The sequence below is a fragment of the Anolis sagrei genome, chromosome 2 (genome assembly GCF_037176765.1).
Source record: "Anolis sagrei isolate rAnoSag1 chromosome 2, rAnoSag1.mat, whole genome shotgun sequence".
Lineage (NCBI taxonomy): Eukaryota > Metazoa > Chordata > Lepidosauria > Squamata > Dactyloidae > Anolis > Anolis sagrei.
Genome location: NC_090022.1, coordinates 49,275,723 through 49,292,585, shown reverse-complemented (window position 1 = coordinate 49,292,585; position 16,863 = coordinate 49,275,723). Strand labels below are relative to the sequence as shown.

At 37.2% G+C, this 16,863-nt stretch overlaps 1 protein-coding gene across 2 annotated transcripts in view; it reads left to right on the top strand.

Annotated features, from left to right (window-relative positions):
- RAD18 (RAD18 E3 ubiquitin protein ligase) overlaps window positions 1-16,863 on the top strand; it is a 185,385-nt gene that overhangs the window by 46,520 nt on the left and 122,002 nt on the right. For both annotated transcript variants that reach the window (XM_060766287.2, XM_067463488.1), the window contains exon 7: window positions 5,491-5,675. In XM_060766287.2, the coding sequence (XP_060622270.2) occupies window positions 5,491-5,675 (185 nt within the window). The remainder of the gene's footprint in view (window positions 1-5,490; window positions 5,676-16,863) is intronic.

Genomic DNA, 16,863 nt, shown 5'->3' with positions numbered 1-16,863 from the left:
GTTTAGAGTGGCCAGGTATTCCTGGATGACTTGTTTCCCAATTTGGGGTTGGATTTCCCCTAATCCCTCATCAACTCCATGTTGCTGAGGTTGAGGATAACTTTTTTTGTGAGAAGAATTAGTTATCGCACATAGATCTTAGAAGAGAAAACTTGAATACCCTGAGTTCAACTTGCATATTACACTAAACTAAGGATGAGCAGCTGTGTGGTGGTCAGGAACAATTTCCAAATGTCACTATAGACAACATCCCCATAGCCAGCCCATGTTGCACACTAGGACTGTAAATGCACCTCTGAACACAAAACTACACCAAAGTTCTTTATAAGCAAGCAGTTTATTGAAGAATAAAAATAGCTTCAGCAATAGAATAAAAAAAGATCAAAAGTAGAATAGAATATTGCCCATAAAAACAGTCCGTTGAGCATAGCAATAAAATCAGCATCAAATTCAAAAAGCAAGAATGTCCCAAAATCCTAAGCAAAATCCACAGGAACAAGAGTTTGTGAGCTCAAAATGGTCCAGGAATTCAAAGTCAAAATCACACTAATGAGTCGGGAACAATTAAATCCAAAGGCATGGCCATAGATCCAAGGCAGAAAGCATTACAAGTTTATCAGTATGTAAATAAAGCCATGAAAATGAGAGAGAAGATAAGGATTGCTCTTCAAATCTAAACAGTTGGTCCCACTGAAAGTGACAGTTTCAAAGGCCCTATATTTATTTAAAAAGCCATGGCAAAAGCATTCCGTTTCCCTTGAGAAACCTCTCCCTGAATCCGTTTTTCTCTTAATCTTTCAGAACATCTTCTATTCCCTTGCAGGTGGCGTTGTTGATTGATTTGACTCCTATCGAAAACTGTCTCATCCTCCCTCAGTTTGCCAATTACTGCATTATTTTCACATTACGACCTTGACTGCCCAGAGTCTCTCTCAGACTCTTTTTCTGTTTGTACAAACACATTTATGACAGGCTACATGACTATTCCAGAATCTTCAGCTTCATTCCCAAATATCAACTGAAAAAATGTGTTGGCATATGAAGATTGGGGTGAACTTCATGGGTTCTGTGGGACTGCAATTTGTCCATTAGATGCTGAATTATTATTTAATTATTATTGTTATTTATTATATTTATTTATTCTGTGCTTTATTTCCTGCAGGATAGTCAAAGCGGTTTAACATAAAAGCATCATGCAAACATTAAAACAGGATTAAATATGAACAGTATTTAAAAAGTCTCCGTTAAAAACCATTAAAACATATTCAAAGTTAAAAACAGCAAGTAAAAGAAGTTTTTAAGACAATGAATTGACCTGGACTGGACCTTGGATTGGATTTTGGATTCTGGTTTTAACAGGCGTGCTTTTAATCAATTGTTTAATTACTGTTTTTAAATATTTTAATGCATTGCTGGTTGTTGATTGTTTTTATGATGTTCGGCATCTTATGATGCTTTTGTGAGGCTGCCCTCAGGGGTGAGAAGGGCGGGGTAGAAATATAGGAAATAAATAAATCAATAAATAAACCACAGCACATTTTGACTATATTTAAATACCTTCATCTTTTAAAGCCTGTCTGAATTTAAAAGTTTTCGCCTGCCACTGGAAGGACAGCAGGTAGTGGGCCATTCTGGGCAGAGAGTTCCAGAGTTGAGGGGCAGCCACAGAGAAGCACACCAACTGTGCTTGACATGGAGGTGGGACCGTGAGAAGGGCCTCTTCTGAAAATCTTAGGGCTCAGGCAGGTTCATACATGGGCATTCGGTCAGAAAGTAGTCTGGACTTCAACCGTCTAGGACTTTAAAGGTCATAACCAGCACTTTGAATTGTGCCCGGAAACAGACTGGCAGCCAGCGGAGCTGCTGCAGCAGGGGGATTGTCCACTCCCTGTAGCCAGCCCCAGTGAGCAACCTGGCTGCAGCTCTTTGGACCAGCTGAAGTTTCCAAGAACTCTTCAGAGGCAGCCCCACGTAGATCGCGTTACCATTGGTTAGTAAAATATGCTCCCTTCCCTCCAGCCAAACTGGACATTCTGTTTACTTGACAAATCCCAAAGTGCTTTTTCTCTGGATGAAAACAAAATTAATTAATACAACCATGCAATTTTTTCCTGAAAGCTCTTGAAAATAGTGGTTCACTCTTTCAGTAGGCAGTGCACTGTTTCACACCATATAATATTTGTTTTTCAAAACCAGAATGGTCATGAGTACATCTGGTCTTGGGGGTTGTTTATGGTGGGCTTTTTTTTTTTTGGGGGGGGGTAGTCTATACAGATCCCAGAAAGTACTTGGAACATTTTTTTTTGCTATTAGACCTGCAGCAGATGTCAAAGAAACTGTACTGTTTTCCTTTAGCACTTAGGTCCCCTGTACACTGCCATAGAAAATCCAGATTATCTACTTTGAATTGGATAATGTTGGAATATAGACTAATATAATCTAATTCAAAACAGATAATGTGGATTGATAATCTGGATTACATGGAGGTGTAGAAGGGGACTTTGTCTCCACATATTGAGAAAAGGGTTCCCTCAACCCTTCTGCCCAAGCCACAAACATGAAGCTTACTGGGAGAGTAAATTTGGCAACATTTGATTTGGAAAAAAACAAAAACAAAAAAAAAAACAACAAAACAATAGAGTCTTGCTTATCCAACCTTTGCTCATCCAATGTTCTGTATTATTGATGGTGACTATGTTGAACTGTAGTTTTGTGTAGAGGACAGTTCAGGCTATGATCTGTAGCAACTTTTGCTGTTACATGTTCATTCGTAATGTTTTTATGACACAGGAGGCAAAACTTTTTGACCCACCATCATATTTGTATGTATTTCATTTAAATCTTTTAAAATAATTAATATCTGTGCAAGTGTTTGTGGTTGTAAGTCGGCTATTTTATAGTATTTTGTAACCAATTTTATTTTGTTCAATGGATAGCCCTTGGTTAACTGAGTCAATTTCCAGGGCACATGCTGCCTTGTAAATGGCAGATTTCATTTTAAAATGAATTTCTTTTGTATTCCATTACGGTACCATTTATTAGTAAAGGTATGAATGAAGATTAGTTTCAATTGCTGTGATTAATCTTATTATGTGTAAGCAACATAATAATATACGAACTCTCAATTAGTACCTTGTAGATGGAATATATTTATAGTGTCTGACATTGATTAAGACTTCTAACAAGTGTGTTGGTATTTTGGTGTATTTTTTTCATATAGTCTGTGTGCTTATGTTTTTGTGATTTTGTGTACATTGGTTAGAAGATTATGCATTTGTAATTTTTAAAAATGTTAGCATTTTATTATAAGTAGCAAGTCTACAGAAAAAAACAAAATCAGATTACCAGCTCCAAACCATGCTTGGGATAAATAGTGTGTGGATAAATGTCAGAATCCAGTTCTGTAGATAATATTGAAAATGTAGAGGGAGAATATTGGAATTGGCACTGTTAGTTTGATATTATTTCACATAATTATGAAAATATTATATTATGGGTATATGGCTTTTAAAGAACTGAGCCTTTTGCTGTGGAATCCTACATTTTCCAATCTCTTAAAGAACCGAGCCTTTTGCTGTGGAATCCTTCAATTTCCAACCAGAATTTGATTCCTCAGTTGAGCAGCACAAGGGAATAGATCAGCAACCTTTCTCTGTTGGCTTTTTGCTTTCCCTGTATTTTAACCTATTGCTATATGATTGTGGGAAGCAAACATTGAGTGGTTTATGTTCAATGTCAGCATCTCAAGCATTTGTCATTCTGACAGGAAATGTATTTTCGTACAGCCTACACTACAGAGTACAAAGATTACTATAATTGAAACATTGCAATTAAAGTGGCCATTAATCCTGGTATTTGAATGAATTTTAACCGTAGCTTTCAATATGATGAATTTAAAACTTCGAGTCTTATGACTTTCAAAAGAAAATATATTCACACTATAACATTTGCAGGATTATTTAGTACTCTCTGATACTGAACTGTTTTATCTGAGATGGTTTGCATTGCTTGCATGGGAGCGGTGAAAGATGGAACATCCATTAGGATGCTAAAATTTTATCCCCTGGATTTTGGTCACATCAATCCTGTAGCAGAAGGGGATTAGGGCTAACAATTCTTTTCCATATGAACCTGTTCACACACAGAAACCAATTTCATTTACTTGGTTTTGTGTCTTTGTATACTGTCAAAGGGCATTAAATGAAAGGTCCTTTTTGTGGTGGTACCAAAGGTATGGAAGATACTTCTGTAGCAAGTTGGCTCAGCTCAATGAAAGTTCTTGTTAAAACAAGAATGAGTTAGTCTTAAAGGTCTTAAAGGTTCTCCCATATTGCTTTATTTCTCCCTCTCACTTCATCCTTTACAGGTTTGGAGAATAGAGTAGGTTTTTTTGTCTGTCTTGACATAGTAGAGATGCTCATATATATATATATATATATATATATATATATATATATATATGTATGTATATATGTATATATGTATATATATATATATGTATGTATGTATATATATACACACACACACACACACACACACACACACACACACACACACATACATATACAGCCATTTGTTTCTTTTCTTGAAATTTGCTGTGGATTGGAAACTCATTGGCTGGCACTCCCTGTGGATCCAGGTATCTGGAATGAAATCTATGCCACAGTAATGTGGTTTACCTTGTAATTGATATACTTGTTTAGCATTTGCTTTGGTGGGATTTTCAACAAGTGTAGATGAAATCCAGTTCAGGAGACACATCTCTTGGCTTTTTAGTCAAATCGTTTTTTCAAATAATGGTGCTCTAAAATGACTTGAACGCACATAACAAAAAAGCCTGATACTGATGTTTTTGAATTCTGTACACTTATATTTTTGATATACATGTGTATTATTTTTGTTTGTATCTTGCCTTATCTCTCAGTAATGTTTTGAAATTACAAAGTAGGATTCAAGTAATTGAAGGATACACATCATCATATTGATACAATAGGTAGGCCATTCAGGACAACTCAGCCATGGTATTTCTAAATGCTGTGGAACAAGCGAACAGGTTTAAAAAGCTTTATTTGAATGAAGTTCAGCATAACTTTCTTCATAGAGTTGTTGTGAGCATTAAAATAGGAAAGGACCTCCTGTGTGATGGAGAAAAGGTAGGATATTAATATATTTAGTACACTATGCCGAGGATAGACATGGTACATTTGGGGCCAAGGACACATTTTCTTTTTACTTTTCTTTGAACATAATGTAGGAAATGTCTGAAGGCAAAGTGATACTTAGACTTTGCTAGAAAAAGTTGCAGACGTAATCCTATCTACTAAAAACTTGTCCTTGGTCCTGTAATATATGTATTTGAGCTATATTTATAAGGATACTTTGGGAAATAATTACCTACCTTGTAGGAAACACATGGCTGTGTGTTTGGTTGTCTTCAGGTTGTTTTGACATTTTCTTGACATTTTCTCCCTCTCTGGTTTAAAAATTCAGTGGTGGACACACAAAGAAGTTCTTGCCTAAAGTGGTGTACAATTTGCTTTCTGATCGTGATCTGAAGAAAAAGCTGAAGGAATATGGGCTGTCCACCCAGGGAACAAAGCAGCAGCTAATTAAAAGACATCAAGAGTTCGTTCACATGTATAATTCACAGTGTGATTCCTTAAATCCCAAATCAGGTAGGAAGGTTTTACTTGAATTTTTTCTTGAAAATTGCTGTTTCAAAAATGTATCCACAGTTCACTTATCTACCATTTTAGAATCAGTATAATTTTAACTTGTTTATTTATAATTTCTCTTTAGTTTTATTTTGTCACAGATCCATTTTCTCTTGAAATAATCTGTTATGTTGATGAACAATAGAAATTGTATATAGGGCCTCTGCATGGAGAAGGTGGTGAAAGGCTAACAGGAGATAGGGAAAAGGCAGAGCTGCTCAACACCTCCTTTGCCTCATTCTTCTCCCAAAAGCAGATTGGTGTTTGACCTGAGCAATACGGAGCAGATGAGGTAATAGAGAAAATGCAACTCAAAATAGGTAATGAAGTAGTCCAGGAATACCTGCCTGCTATAATGAATTCAAGTCTCCAGGTCCAGATGAACTACATCTAAGAGTATTGAAGGAACTAGCAGAAGTCATCCGTTGGGGACACCTCCCCCCAGCACCAACTGCCGCTCTGGGCCGGAGTGAAGAAAGGGGGGCCAGGGGACAGTTCCACCTTGTCTCCTGTGCTATTCTAATAATATGTTATAATATAATATATAATATATTGTATATACATATAATATTTATAATATTGTAATGTAATGCAATATAATACTACCAATAATAATAATATATTATAATTATATATTTATATTATATGTAATATTACTAATAATATTACAGTATAATTGATATAGTGCAATATAGCAATATTTAAAACTGATATTGTACTATGTTAATAATATATTGTATGTATATATACCTTGTAAGCCGCTCTGAGTCCCCTTCGGGGTGAGAAGGGCGGCATATAAATGTCGTAAATAAATAATAAATAAATAAGTCATTTCAGAACCACTGGCAATCATCTTTGAGAATTCTTGGAGAACAGAAGTTCCAGCAGAATGGAGGACGGCAAATGTCCCTATCTTCAAGAAGGGAAAAAAGAGGACCCAAACAATTACCATCCAGTCAGTTTGACATCAATTCCAGGAAAGATTCCGGAGCAGATCATTAAGGAGGCAGTCTGCAATCGCTTAGAAAGGAATGCTGTGATTACTGAAAATCAACATTACAGAAAAGGAGATTCCACCTGAATATTAGGAAGAACATTCTGAACGTACAAGCTGTTCAACAGTGTAACTCTCTGCCTCAGAATGTGATGGAAGCTCCTTTCTCGGAAGCTTTTAAATAGAGTTTGGATGGCCATTTGTCGGGGGTACTTCATTGTGCTTTTCCTGCATGGCAGGGGTTTGGACTAGATGGCCCATGTGGTCTCTTCCAATTCTATGATTATTCTATGAATCTATATGTATGACAGTTTCTCTTTGCATGCAAACTCTTTGTGTTCAGTGGCTGCTTTCCATGCACATTAGATTCCCTTTTTGCCAGATAATTTAATCCCAAATAAATCCCAATTGGTTTTTTTGGGATATTTAACTTAATTACATTTACATATTTAGAAGCAGAAGGCTCTACAATTGCTGGTGGAATTATAGTTCCAGGATCAAAAGTATTCGGTTTCCTTTTAGCTTCCATTGTCTTATTTTTTTCAGTTGTGAATCATTAGTTTATGGTGACGTTGGCCTTGATGACTTACTTGATGGTGACCTCTTTATTTGCCATATAATCCACTAACTTGTTCTCTCTCATATTATTTCTGCTATTGTTTTGTAGTTAGTTGTGTCACCTAATTATTTCTTGTGAAGTCAGTCTTAATATATCAATGTTTTAGTCCCCCTCCCAATATACATGAGCATACATGAATGGTATTGAGCTTTACATTAAGTACTCTTTGAAAGAGTGAGAATTTTTTGAAGGAAACAAAGGAGTATCTGACTCAGATTTGATAAATAGGTCTTCTGTTATATCTGAAAACAGATACTATATCCTTGAAAGGTTGGTATGACTTGAGTTACAGTGAGAAAATGTGATCCAAGGACTCAAGTATTTGTTTAAAGCAGAAGGGGAAGACAACCTGACACTTTATCTCTCATAATTTGATTGTTCCATTAAGTCTGGGGAATGGAAATGCCTATTCTGACTTCATAACATTTCAGCAAGAAAAGTGCAGTGATTGAGCAAAAGGAATGATACTCACAGTGACTCAGTTTGAACGGAACGAAAAGACTCACATCTTCTCCCAGAACACCAGTCAGTTGGTGGGTAAGGCCTCTGACTCTGACAAAGAGAGCTCTGTTTTGGAGCGCAAGAGCATCCCAACTGCTAGTAATCCCAACAGAGCTTTGCTGCATGAGAACTAAGGCTTTTCTAGTTTAACACATTGTTTCTTACAGTAGTCAGCAAGATGTTTCTGGGAAGCATATCGAGAGGAGAAAGCTGATAGCCCCCTAATACAGTTGTTTCCCAGTAGCTGGGGCCTTTGATTCTGGAAGAGAATAAAACCATAATGACTAGTATGCACTGATGGTTTTATCATCATTGAATTTGTCTCTCTCCCCTTGTTGCTGTCAGAGTTAGTTGCCACTATTGCATCTTAGGCCACGAATTCTAGTTTTATGTAGACAATGTGTGAAGAAACAGTTCTTTTTGTCTCTCCCGAATCCTTTACATTTTAAGTTTCATTGGATCGCCCTGGTTCTAGCATTTTGGGAGCAGATGTTGGTCTTTCTCTCTCCACTTACTTCACATCATGTATCATTTTCAAATACTTCATCAAACTAGAGAATGAATTCACTTTAAATTCAGTTTCTGTCTCCTTTGTAGTTTAGTGAGGCTGTTAAAGGCTCCTCCATAAACTACAAACTCCAAAATTCTGCATGAGGCAGCATCCAGATTTAAAGTGGATTCATTCTCTAGTGTGATGAAGTGGTAAAGTCTTCAATCTTGTTTTCCTTAACTTATTTGCAATTACTCATTTATTCCTAGATTGTACTAATAAGTATGGCTTGATAGGTAAACAACTTTCAATCAGCGGTTTGCAAAATTTACTTGCTTTGCTCAATCATAAGGGCTTTTCAGATTACTCACTAAGAGAGAGATTTCTGGGTCATCCAACTAAATCTGCTTTTGCTGGACTTGTGTGTGCTATGGTCGTGCCTTCCAACTTCCCAGTGGGAAATATTTCCTTGCTGTTTTCACAATTGGATAGTGTGGGAAAAGTCCTTGTTGCATACACAATATCTTTGTGTAGAGCAGGGCCTCCTAAACCTTTTCCTCTTGTGACACTATTCTATCTGATACATTTTTATATTACTCCAGGTATATAAGTATAATATATATATATACATATACATATATATATATACATATACATATATATATATATCTAAAAATCAAACATTTAGTGACAATAAATTGACATTTGAAAGCCTTGCTAAACAGGCTGATTTTCATTTTTGTGGAGTACAGCTGAAGCATTTAACACACGTGAAGCATTACGCATTGTTCCTAACATTTGTGTAAATGGGTGACATTTAGAAAACTTTATTGCCAGCATTTCTTCTGCATGGGAGAGTTCAGGGAAGCTAAATGGCTCTCCTCTTCATGCACTTTCTTTCAACATGGGAGCGTTCATGTGAATCTCTAGTTATAATTAGCCAATTTCAGGTTTGGATGTAGACCTAAACTGTGGTTAATTGAAGATGAACGAGTTAGTTTTTCATGTCGGTCTTGCTGTGCTTGCGGGGCAAAAATGTGTTGTTTTAAATTCAGTCCTGATATGATTTTTAAAATAATATTGGCAGTCTGGTTGGTTCCCTTCAGTTTTACTTTAGACAAGGACATACTGTCTAAGAGTTTAGCTATAAAACTTGAGAAAACATGCCAGCACTGGCTTTATTTCCCACGTCTTTATGGAGTAATTTCTTTACAAGGTACCAGATTCCTGATGGAATTCAGGTTTGGGTTTTGTTTTCCCGTGAGAGAAATCCATAAGCTCTATAGTAATAGTGTCTGTAGAAAACATTTAAAGCCAACAAATACTTTGTACAAACACAAACGTGATCTGTTTGTAATTCCAGAATGTTCTTGTTTTATAACATATAAATCCTCCTGCCATTCTCTCTTTTTCCGCCCAAAAACTGAGCTATTTATTTTCTTCTAGACAGGAATAATTAAAATAGAAATGGGGAGGGGAAAACTATGCCAGGAGAATTTTGGGTAATGTTAATTGGCAAGAGAACCACCAAGATCACTGGTTTCTATCATGTCTGATGTTTATAATTATTTATCCTCTGTATGACAGTTCAACCTGCTATGTGTCTGTAAAACAAATCAAGTATATTTCTGTTTCACGAAAGAGGACCGAAATGGAGCAAGAGAGGTTTACTTGCATTTGTTGTCTCATAAACTGATTGTAAAGATTGTAAGGGAATTAGAATCTGGCCTTTCCGGCCAAAATCTGATGTGCCACTCAAGTTGGCAAATTTTAATTCACTGCAAGATATGCATGTAATGATTAATGAACAGTACAAAAGAGTAGGTTGCATGAAATGAAACTATCATCCATTTGCATGTACTGTTCAGGCAATGAGCATGCACTTTTTAAAAAATACTAGTTTGGACTGTATTTGTTTTTAAGCATTTTCTGGCTGGTCACAACTTCACCTTAACTTATTAGTGCTCAGAGTTTTACATTGTAGAGCACTGCATGTCACTTAGGATCATAGGCTTTATATGGGGCCAGATAGAACATGCCTTTGGAGCAATGTTCTGTGTTTTCTAGTGGGACAAACTATTCAGGATCTGTTTTATATCTATATACAGTAGACATTTGATACCTGCTGCAGTTTGGTTCCAGGATCCCCATGGATACAAAACTCTGTAGGTGTCTATTCCCATCATAATGGTTTCCTTTATATAAAATATATTGTTACAGTATTTTACTAAAGCATTCCCACCAAAGTGATTATCATGTGGCTAACATAAAGCATAAGAAGTGAACTAACTATTATGGGATTATAAGGGCCATAATGAAATAACAGTGTAGCCATAATAGATGACAAATAGTAGCATGTAAGGAAGAAAAAAAGAATAATGTAAAGAGAAAATGAAGCATTTTTAAATCAAATTTATTTTGTATTTATACACACCCATATAAAATATTTAAAAGATCATCCAGACAAAAGTGTAAAAATGTCCCACAACCCCACGATTAACAACAAAAAAAGAAGAAATGTTAAAAGAAAAACACTATACCCGTCTTTTTCTAGAAGATCAAGTATATTTCAAGCTTTACGAAAATAATTTCAACAGATGAAGTAGATTAAAATCAACATAAAACATTGGGATCCATTGCAGAGAGATCCATCAGACTTTGCTGCTCCACCCTTTCTTTCAAGCAAAGATGTACAAGAATGTGTGTCCTGGTAATGCCCCTGAATTTTGTGCATCATATTATGACATATTTACAGAAATGAGTTCTATACCGAATGTGCCAGAATGTGTGTTCAGCCATGTTACCTCATTTGTCATCCAACGTTAAATAAAAACTGAAACACAAAATTCCTTTGGTATAAAAGTAGGGCAAAATAAAATATGCCAACCTGTATGTGAGGTATACAATAAAACCAGGATTTATTGACATTAAAAATAAAAAATAAAATTGATTTAAAATGAATATTTCCATTCTTTGCTTTTCCTATAACACCCTTGTATTAAAAGAATCATAAAACAAAGATATAAACATTTAAAGTATTTTAACACAAACATTTTTTAAAAAAGATTCTTGACTGCTATGTAGATTTACGCTCTCATTTTAAAAGGATGGATAGATAGATTGTGATGGTGGAAAGTATTCAATTGTTGAATAATGTTGAATAATACAGGTGCCTTGACTTCTGGTCCATTTGTAAAGAGTTACCTACAACTTTCTTACAAGCTTGTGTCTCAAATTTTAGGATGTTTTGTTATATTTTGTTTTTAGTCTTCTAGTAAGCTTGAACTGTCCCTGAGCACATGGTCTAGGCAGGCAAGGGCGGATGGTTATTACATTACACCTGGAGGGCCAAAGTTTGCCCATACCTGATCTAAGGGGATGAGGCATTTGCTGAGTTTTTGCTATCAGCCATTAGCTATGTAATTACTGCCTCTTTCTTTTGAGTTCAGTCTCTGAGTGCCATCCATATCAGCAAGAGTTGTTATTACCTGAAAGGGGTAAAAAAATAACTGCAGGAATGATGGCAGAAAGATCTTTTATTGCCTGCTTGAATGTGTTTGTAGCATTTGTCTTGTTGCCAGAAAACCTCAACAATTATATTTCGATCAAGTGGCAACTGTTGGCTCTCTCGGAAGAGAAAGTCAGCAGTTAAATGTTGAGACTCTTCAACACATCAGAGAACATGAGGACTTCCTGGACAGAAAAGAGAGAGTATTGATCCTACAGAACCAACAGGAAGAAACTGCCAGTGAAAATGAAGAGAGATGTATGAAACACTTATTACAGGAGTAGACAATGTACAAGGAATTTGGAAACCCTTCAACAGAGCAGTTCCTTCCTACATCTACCTGAGGATAATTCTGATGAAGAGGCACAAATGGAAAGATTGGCATAAGAGATACTCCATACTAAGTCAGGTGCCAAGTGTCCTGATTCAGTCTTTGGCACTCTCCCAAGCAATTGCAAGAGCACTTAGTGCTGCGCTCTTGCAGTTTGGTCAAGGCAGTAAATCAAACAGAGGTACAGGAGATGCATTTATCTGGAAAGACTTGTCTGCAAGGAAACATGCAGGAGAGAAGCCAAAACCAATCCAAAAACTTGAGATTCAGACAAGTTAATCTGCCAACCAAGATTCTCAGAGTCACACAGGGTGATTAGCCATTCTGAGCTTAGGGATCCAAACCAAAGTTGCACGATGCTGCAGACGACACTTTTGGTTATCTTACTATGAAACCCTGGGCAGCACCAAGAAGAGTTTAGAAGCACAGTGATATTCTCGCTAGTTCTACTAGTAAAAGATAGCAGAGCAGGTTAATGACACAGATGATGTCAACAGGAAATGTTTGGCTTCTGGGTCTACTGTCTGCACTTCTTAGATGAAAGACTACTGTCTACAGATGGACCACGATGCATGAAGACTGTATTTGGCAAAAGGGAAGAATGTATTTGGCAAAGGATGTTTAGATTGAAACATTTCACACCTGTTTACAAAATACATCTAGGTGCCATTCCAAATTGGAAAACCTAATTACTTCTGTTCTTATGCTGACTTGAAATCTTAGGATGAATTTTATATATAGCTTTATTTATATCAATTGATAAGCCCTGGGGAATTCCTCATCCTTAAAACAACCACATAGCTTAGTTTGTGGCTCACTGAGCATTTGAAGTCCCGCAAAATCAGTCTTACTGGGGCAGTGGTTGGACGCCATGTGCTTGTTATTCACTGTTCTGTTTGCTGAATTATTAATTATTTGTGGGGAGTGACAGACCATGTCATTTTAATTTGAAATGGGTTCTTTCTTTCTCGGGTTTTGCTTTTGGCAGAGAAATGCATTTTTGTTAATCCTTCACTGTCCCAAGTTTTCCATGTCCTCATTCTCACTTGACTTCCCTTTTCAGCTCCTTTTCCCCACACTAGGTACATGTCCGTCATACTAGAAAATGCTGAACTTTACTCCATTCACTGCTTCCCCCAGCCAACTCTTTTAGTTTATGGGTTGTATCTTATATAGAGTGAATGCATGATGGCAAGCCCAGTCAAATCAATTATTTGTAAGTTTTTGTGGGAGTCCTTTTGACCAAGGGGTGAGGAATAAATACAGTCAGTCAGTTAATAGGAAGCTTCATGTGGGTAATACTCTAGGACTGAATGAAGGTCGGAGAAGCATCCCTTCTTTTGATAAATCATCCCTTGCCATTCCTGCAGAAGATAAATTCTGAGGGAAAGGGAAAGTGAAGATGAGCTTAACATGGCCCAGACTACTTGAAAAGCCAGTCACATTCTAAAGCAGTGTTTCTCAACCTTTCTAATTCCGCAACCCCTTAATACAGTTCCTCATGTTGTGGTGACCCCCCAACCATAACATTATTTTTGTTGCTACTTATAACTGTATTTTTTCTACTATTATGAATCATAATGCAAACATATGATATGCAGGATGTATTTTCATTCACTGGTCCAAATTTGGCACAAATACCCTATATGCCCAAATTTGATTTTCTTGCAGGGTTGGGGGTGCGGACTGATTTTGTCATTTTGGAGTTGTAAGTGCTGGAATTTATATTTCACCTACAATCAAAGAGCATTATGAACATCATTTGGAAACTGAACCAAATTTGGCTCACAGAACTCCCATGACCAACAGAAAATACTGTAAGGGTTTGGTGGGCATTGACCTTGAGTTTGGGAGTTGTCGTTCACCTACATCCAGAGAGTACTGTGGACTCAAACAATTATAGATCTGGACCAATCTTGGCACAAATACTCAATATGCCCAAATGTGAACACTGGTGGAGTTTGGGGAAAATAGACCTTGACCCTTGGGAGTTGAAGTTGCTGGGATTTATAGTTCACCTACAATCAAAGAGCATTCTGAACCCCACCAACGATAGAATTGGGCCAAACTTCCCACATAGAGCCCCCATGTCTTGGAAGGATTTGCTGGCGTGAGCCTCACTAACCTCACTCGCTCCCCTTCACCCTCACATGCGCCGAGCACACCTGCTCTCCCCTCCCCACTTGGAGTCTCAGAAACAGCTCTCCCCTTTGCTGAGAGTCCGGCCAATCACAGCGGAGGAGAGCTTTTGGTGGGAAGATTTGCTGTCTGTTTCCAAAAAGGAAAAGAAGGACAGGTGGAGATATCTTCAGCATTCTCTGCCATAGGGGTTCCTAAAACCATGGTATCTGATGGTCTTTGGCAATCCCTCTGAAACCCCTTCACGATCCCCCAGGGGTCCCGACCCCCAGGTTGAGAAACACTGATCTAAAGGGAAGCAAATTTTCAGGCACTAAAAATTTGCTTTGGGGATGTGAGTATGGTTTCTGAACTTTCCCAGTTCAAAAAACCAATGGTAGTATTAGTGACTTAGCCTTTTCATGCCCTCTGTCTGTACAACCCTTATAGTTTATATGAATGTTCCATAAAGTCAGTTTGTACCATGCAAACCAGAAAGTGTTATAAGTATTTTGATCAAAACGACCTATGTATCATTTTCTCTTTCTTTTTGAACCCTTTCACTTTCCCATATTAAAATTACTTGAGTGCAACCAGTACTTGGTGCTAAAAGCACAAAGCTTTTACTGCTGCTTCACAAAAGATTTCAGAAATTGATATTATTAGGAGTTGCTAGATTATTAGGAGTTGCTAGATTTTTCTACCTACGCGTATTAAAAGAGCTAGTGCTTAGAGTTCCAACCATCTGGTCTCTTTCTGATCCTTGTGATCCTGAATTAAGCAACCTTATTAAAAGCAGTGTGATTGTTATTTGGTAGAAGTGTTTGAGGAATGGAGATGGAGTAATACAGCTGACGTGAGTGGGCGAAAATTGGACACATATACAGTCACATACGCACTTACTTATGCATCTTTCTGCCTCTCAAATTGAAGTGAGAGTGGAATTATCTTTGAGCAAGCTATTTTGAAAGGTTTATGGCCTGTGCTTTGGCACGTTGCTATGAAATGCTTCCATCCATGTGCATCATTTGTAGAACTATCTGGATCAGTGCAAAACATTTCAGTGGAAAAGCCCTGCTTCTCAGGTGGCCCTATAGCAGCTGCTGCTATTTGACAAATAAGAAAAGTAATTTTGTCTGGAGGAAAGATGTTGATACTAAGTCCTTGTTGCACTGGCTTTCAGAATTGTAGTGTTACACTTTTTTGCTCAGATCTTTGGGTCCTTTGAACTTTTAGTGGCTGGTTGTAACATTTGGAATGAGTAGGACATTGGGTACACAGCGAACAAAAAGCAAATGCACAAAAAGCCCTTCACACTTTGTGGTTTTCACTCTTGCAGATTTGATTATTCACAGATTTGATTATTAATATGTTTTTTCTTAAGAATCTTTAGGTCTTCAAGCATAATTACATTGTCAGTTTCCATCATAAGGTTGCACTGAGTCTATAGATTCCCAGAGAAAATGCCTCTCTAGACATTTATAGATCTGGTGTGATTCTGTGGTCAACTTCCAAAAGATGTTGCTTCTTGTAAATAATGTGGGGGTTTTTTTGGAGGGGGGGGGATTCTGAGCCCCTAACCCCAGAATAAATGGAGGGTTTAATATAAATGTTTTTCACTTCTATTACTGTTTCTCTCTGGGTTTGCCTTTTCAAGTGGTAAACATCTAGAATTCCCTAAAGAAACGTCTCTTAGAGCTTGCTAGAATTACTTCAATTAATGATGAATTCTTTCTGGGAGACAGGTGTAGTTAGTTTGTAGATTTTAACAATAATTTCTTGTAAGACCAATCCTAGTCCCAAACTGGGCAAAAGCAGGATGCTGATGCTGACAGCAACAACAGCTATCATCTCAACTCTCTCTCCGAATGAACCATTTAGGAATTTAAGATCGGCCGGGGGGGCCCTACTCTCAGTCTCACCCCCTTCACAGGCGCATCTGGCAGGGACAAGGGACAGGGCCTTCTCAGGGGTGGTCCCTCGGCTGTGGAATTCCCTCTCTAGGGATATTAGATCAGCCCCCTCCCTCCTAACCTTCTGAAAAAAAGTAAAATCCTGGCTCTTTGAACAAGCCTTTAGAAATGCAGTGCAATAGACAAACACTGAATTATGTAAGTTTGAAACATGGAACGGCTTAGACGATGCTATTCGAAAGTGAGATAAACAGGAAGACATTGGTTATTATATGTTTTTAATTGTTTCTGTATCGTATTGATTTTATGTTGATTTTCAATGCTGTTTTAAATGTTTTAATTGTATATTGTGGATTGTTATGTCATGAAATTGCCGGCCATTTGTAAGCCGCCTTGAATCGCCTTCGGGCTTGAGAAAGATGGTATAGACATACTGTAAATAAATAAATAAACTCCTTTTACTTTTTCCCATTGACTTACTCTTTTTGTCCGCTACTTAGGTCTTGCTTTTCCCAAACTAGTGAGATACGCCTGGTCTTTCTCTTTCCACTCCCCATTCCTGTCTCCATCTTTTAGAAGATGTCTTATTGTAGTTCATAATGTATTTTCACTTGGGACCACCATGTTTCATTCTTTACATCTCAACATAAAAGACTGAATATACTCTCAGGAACG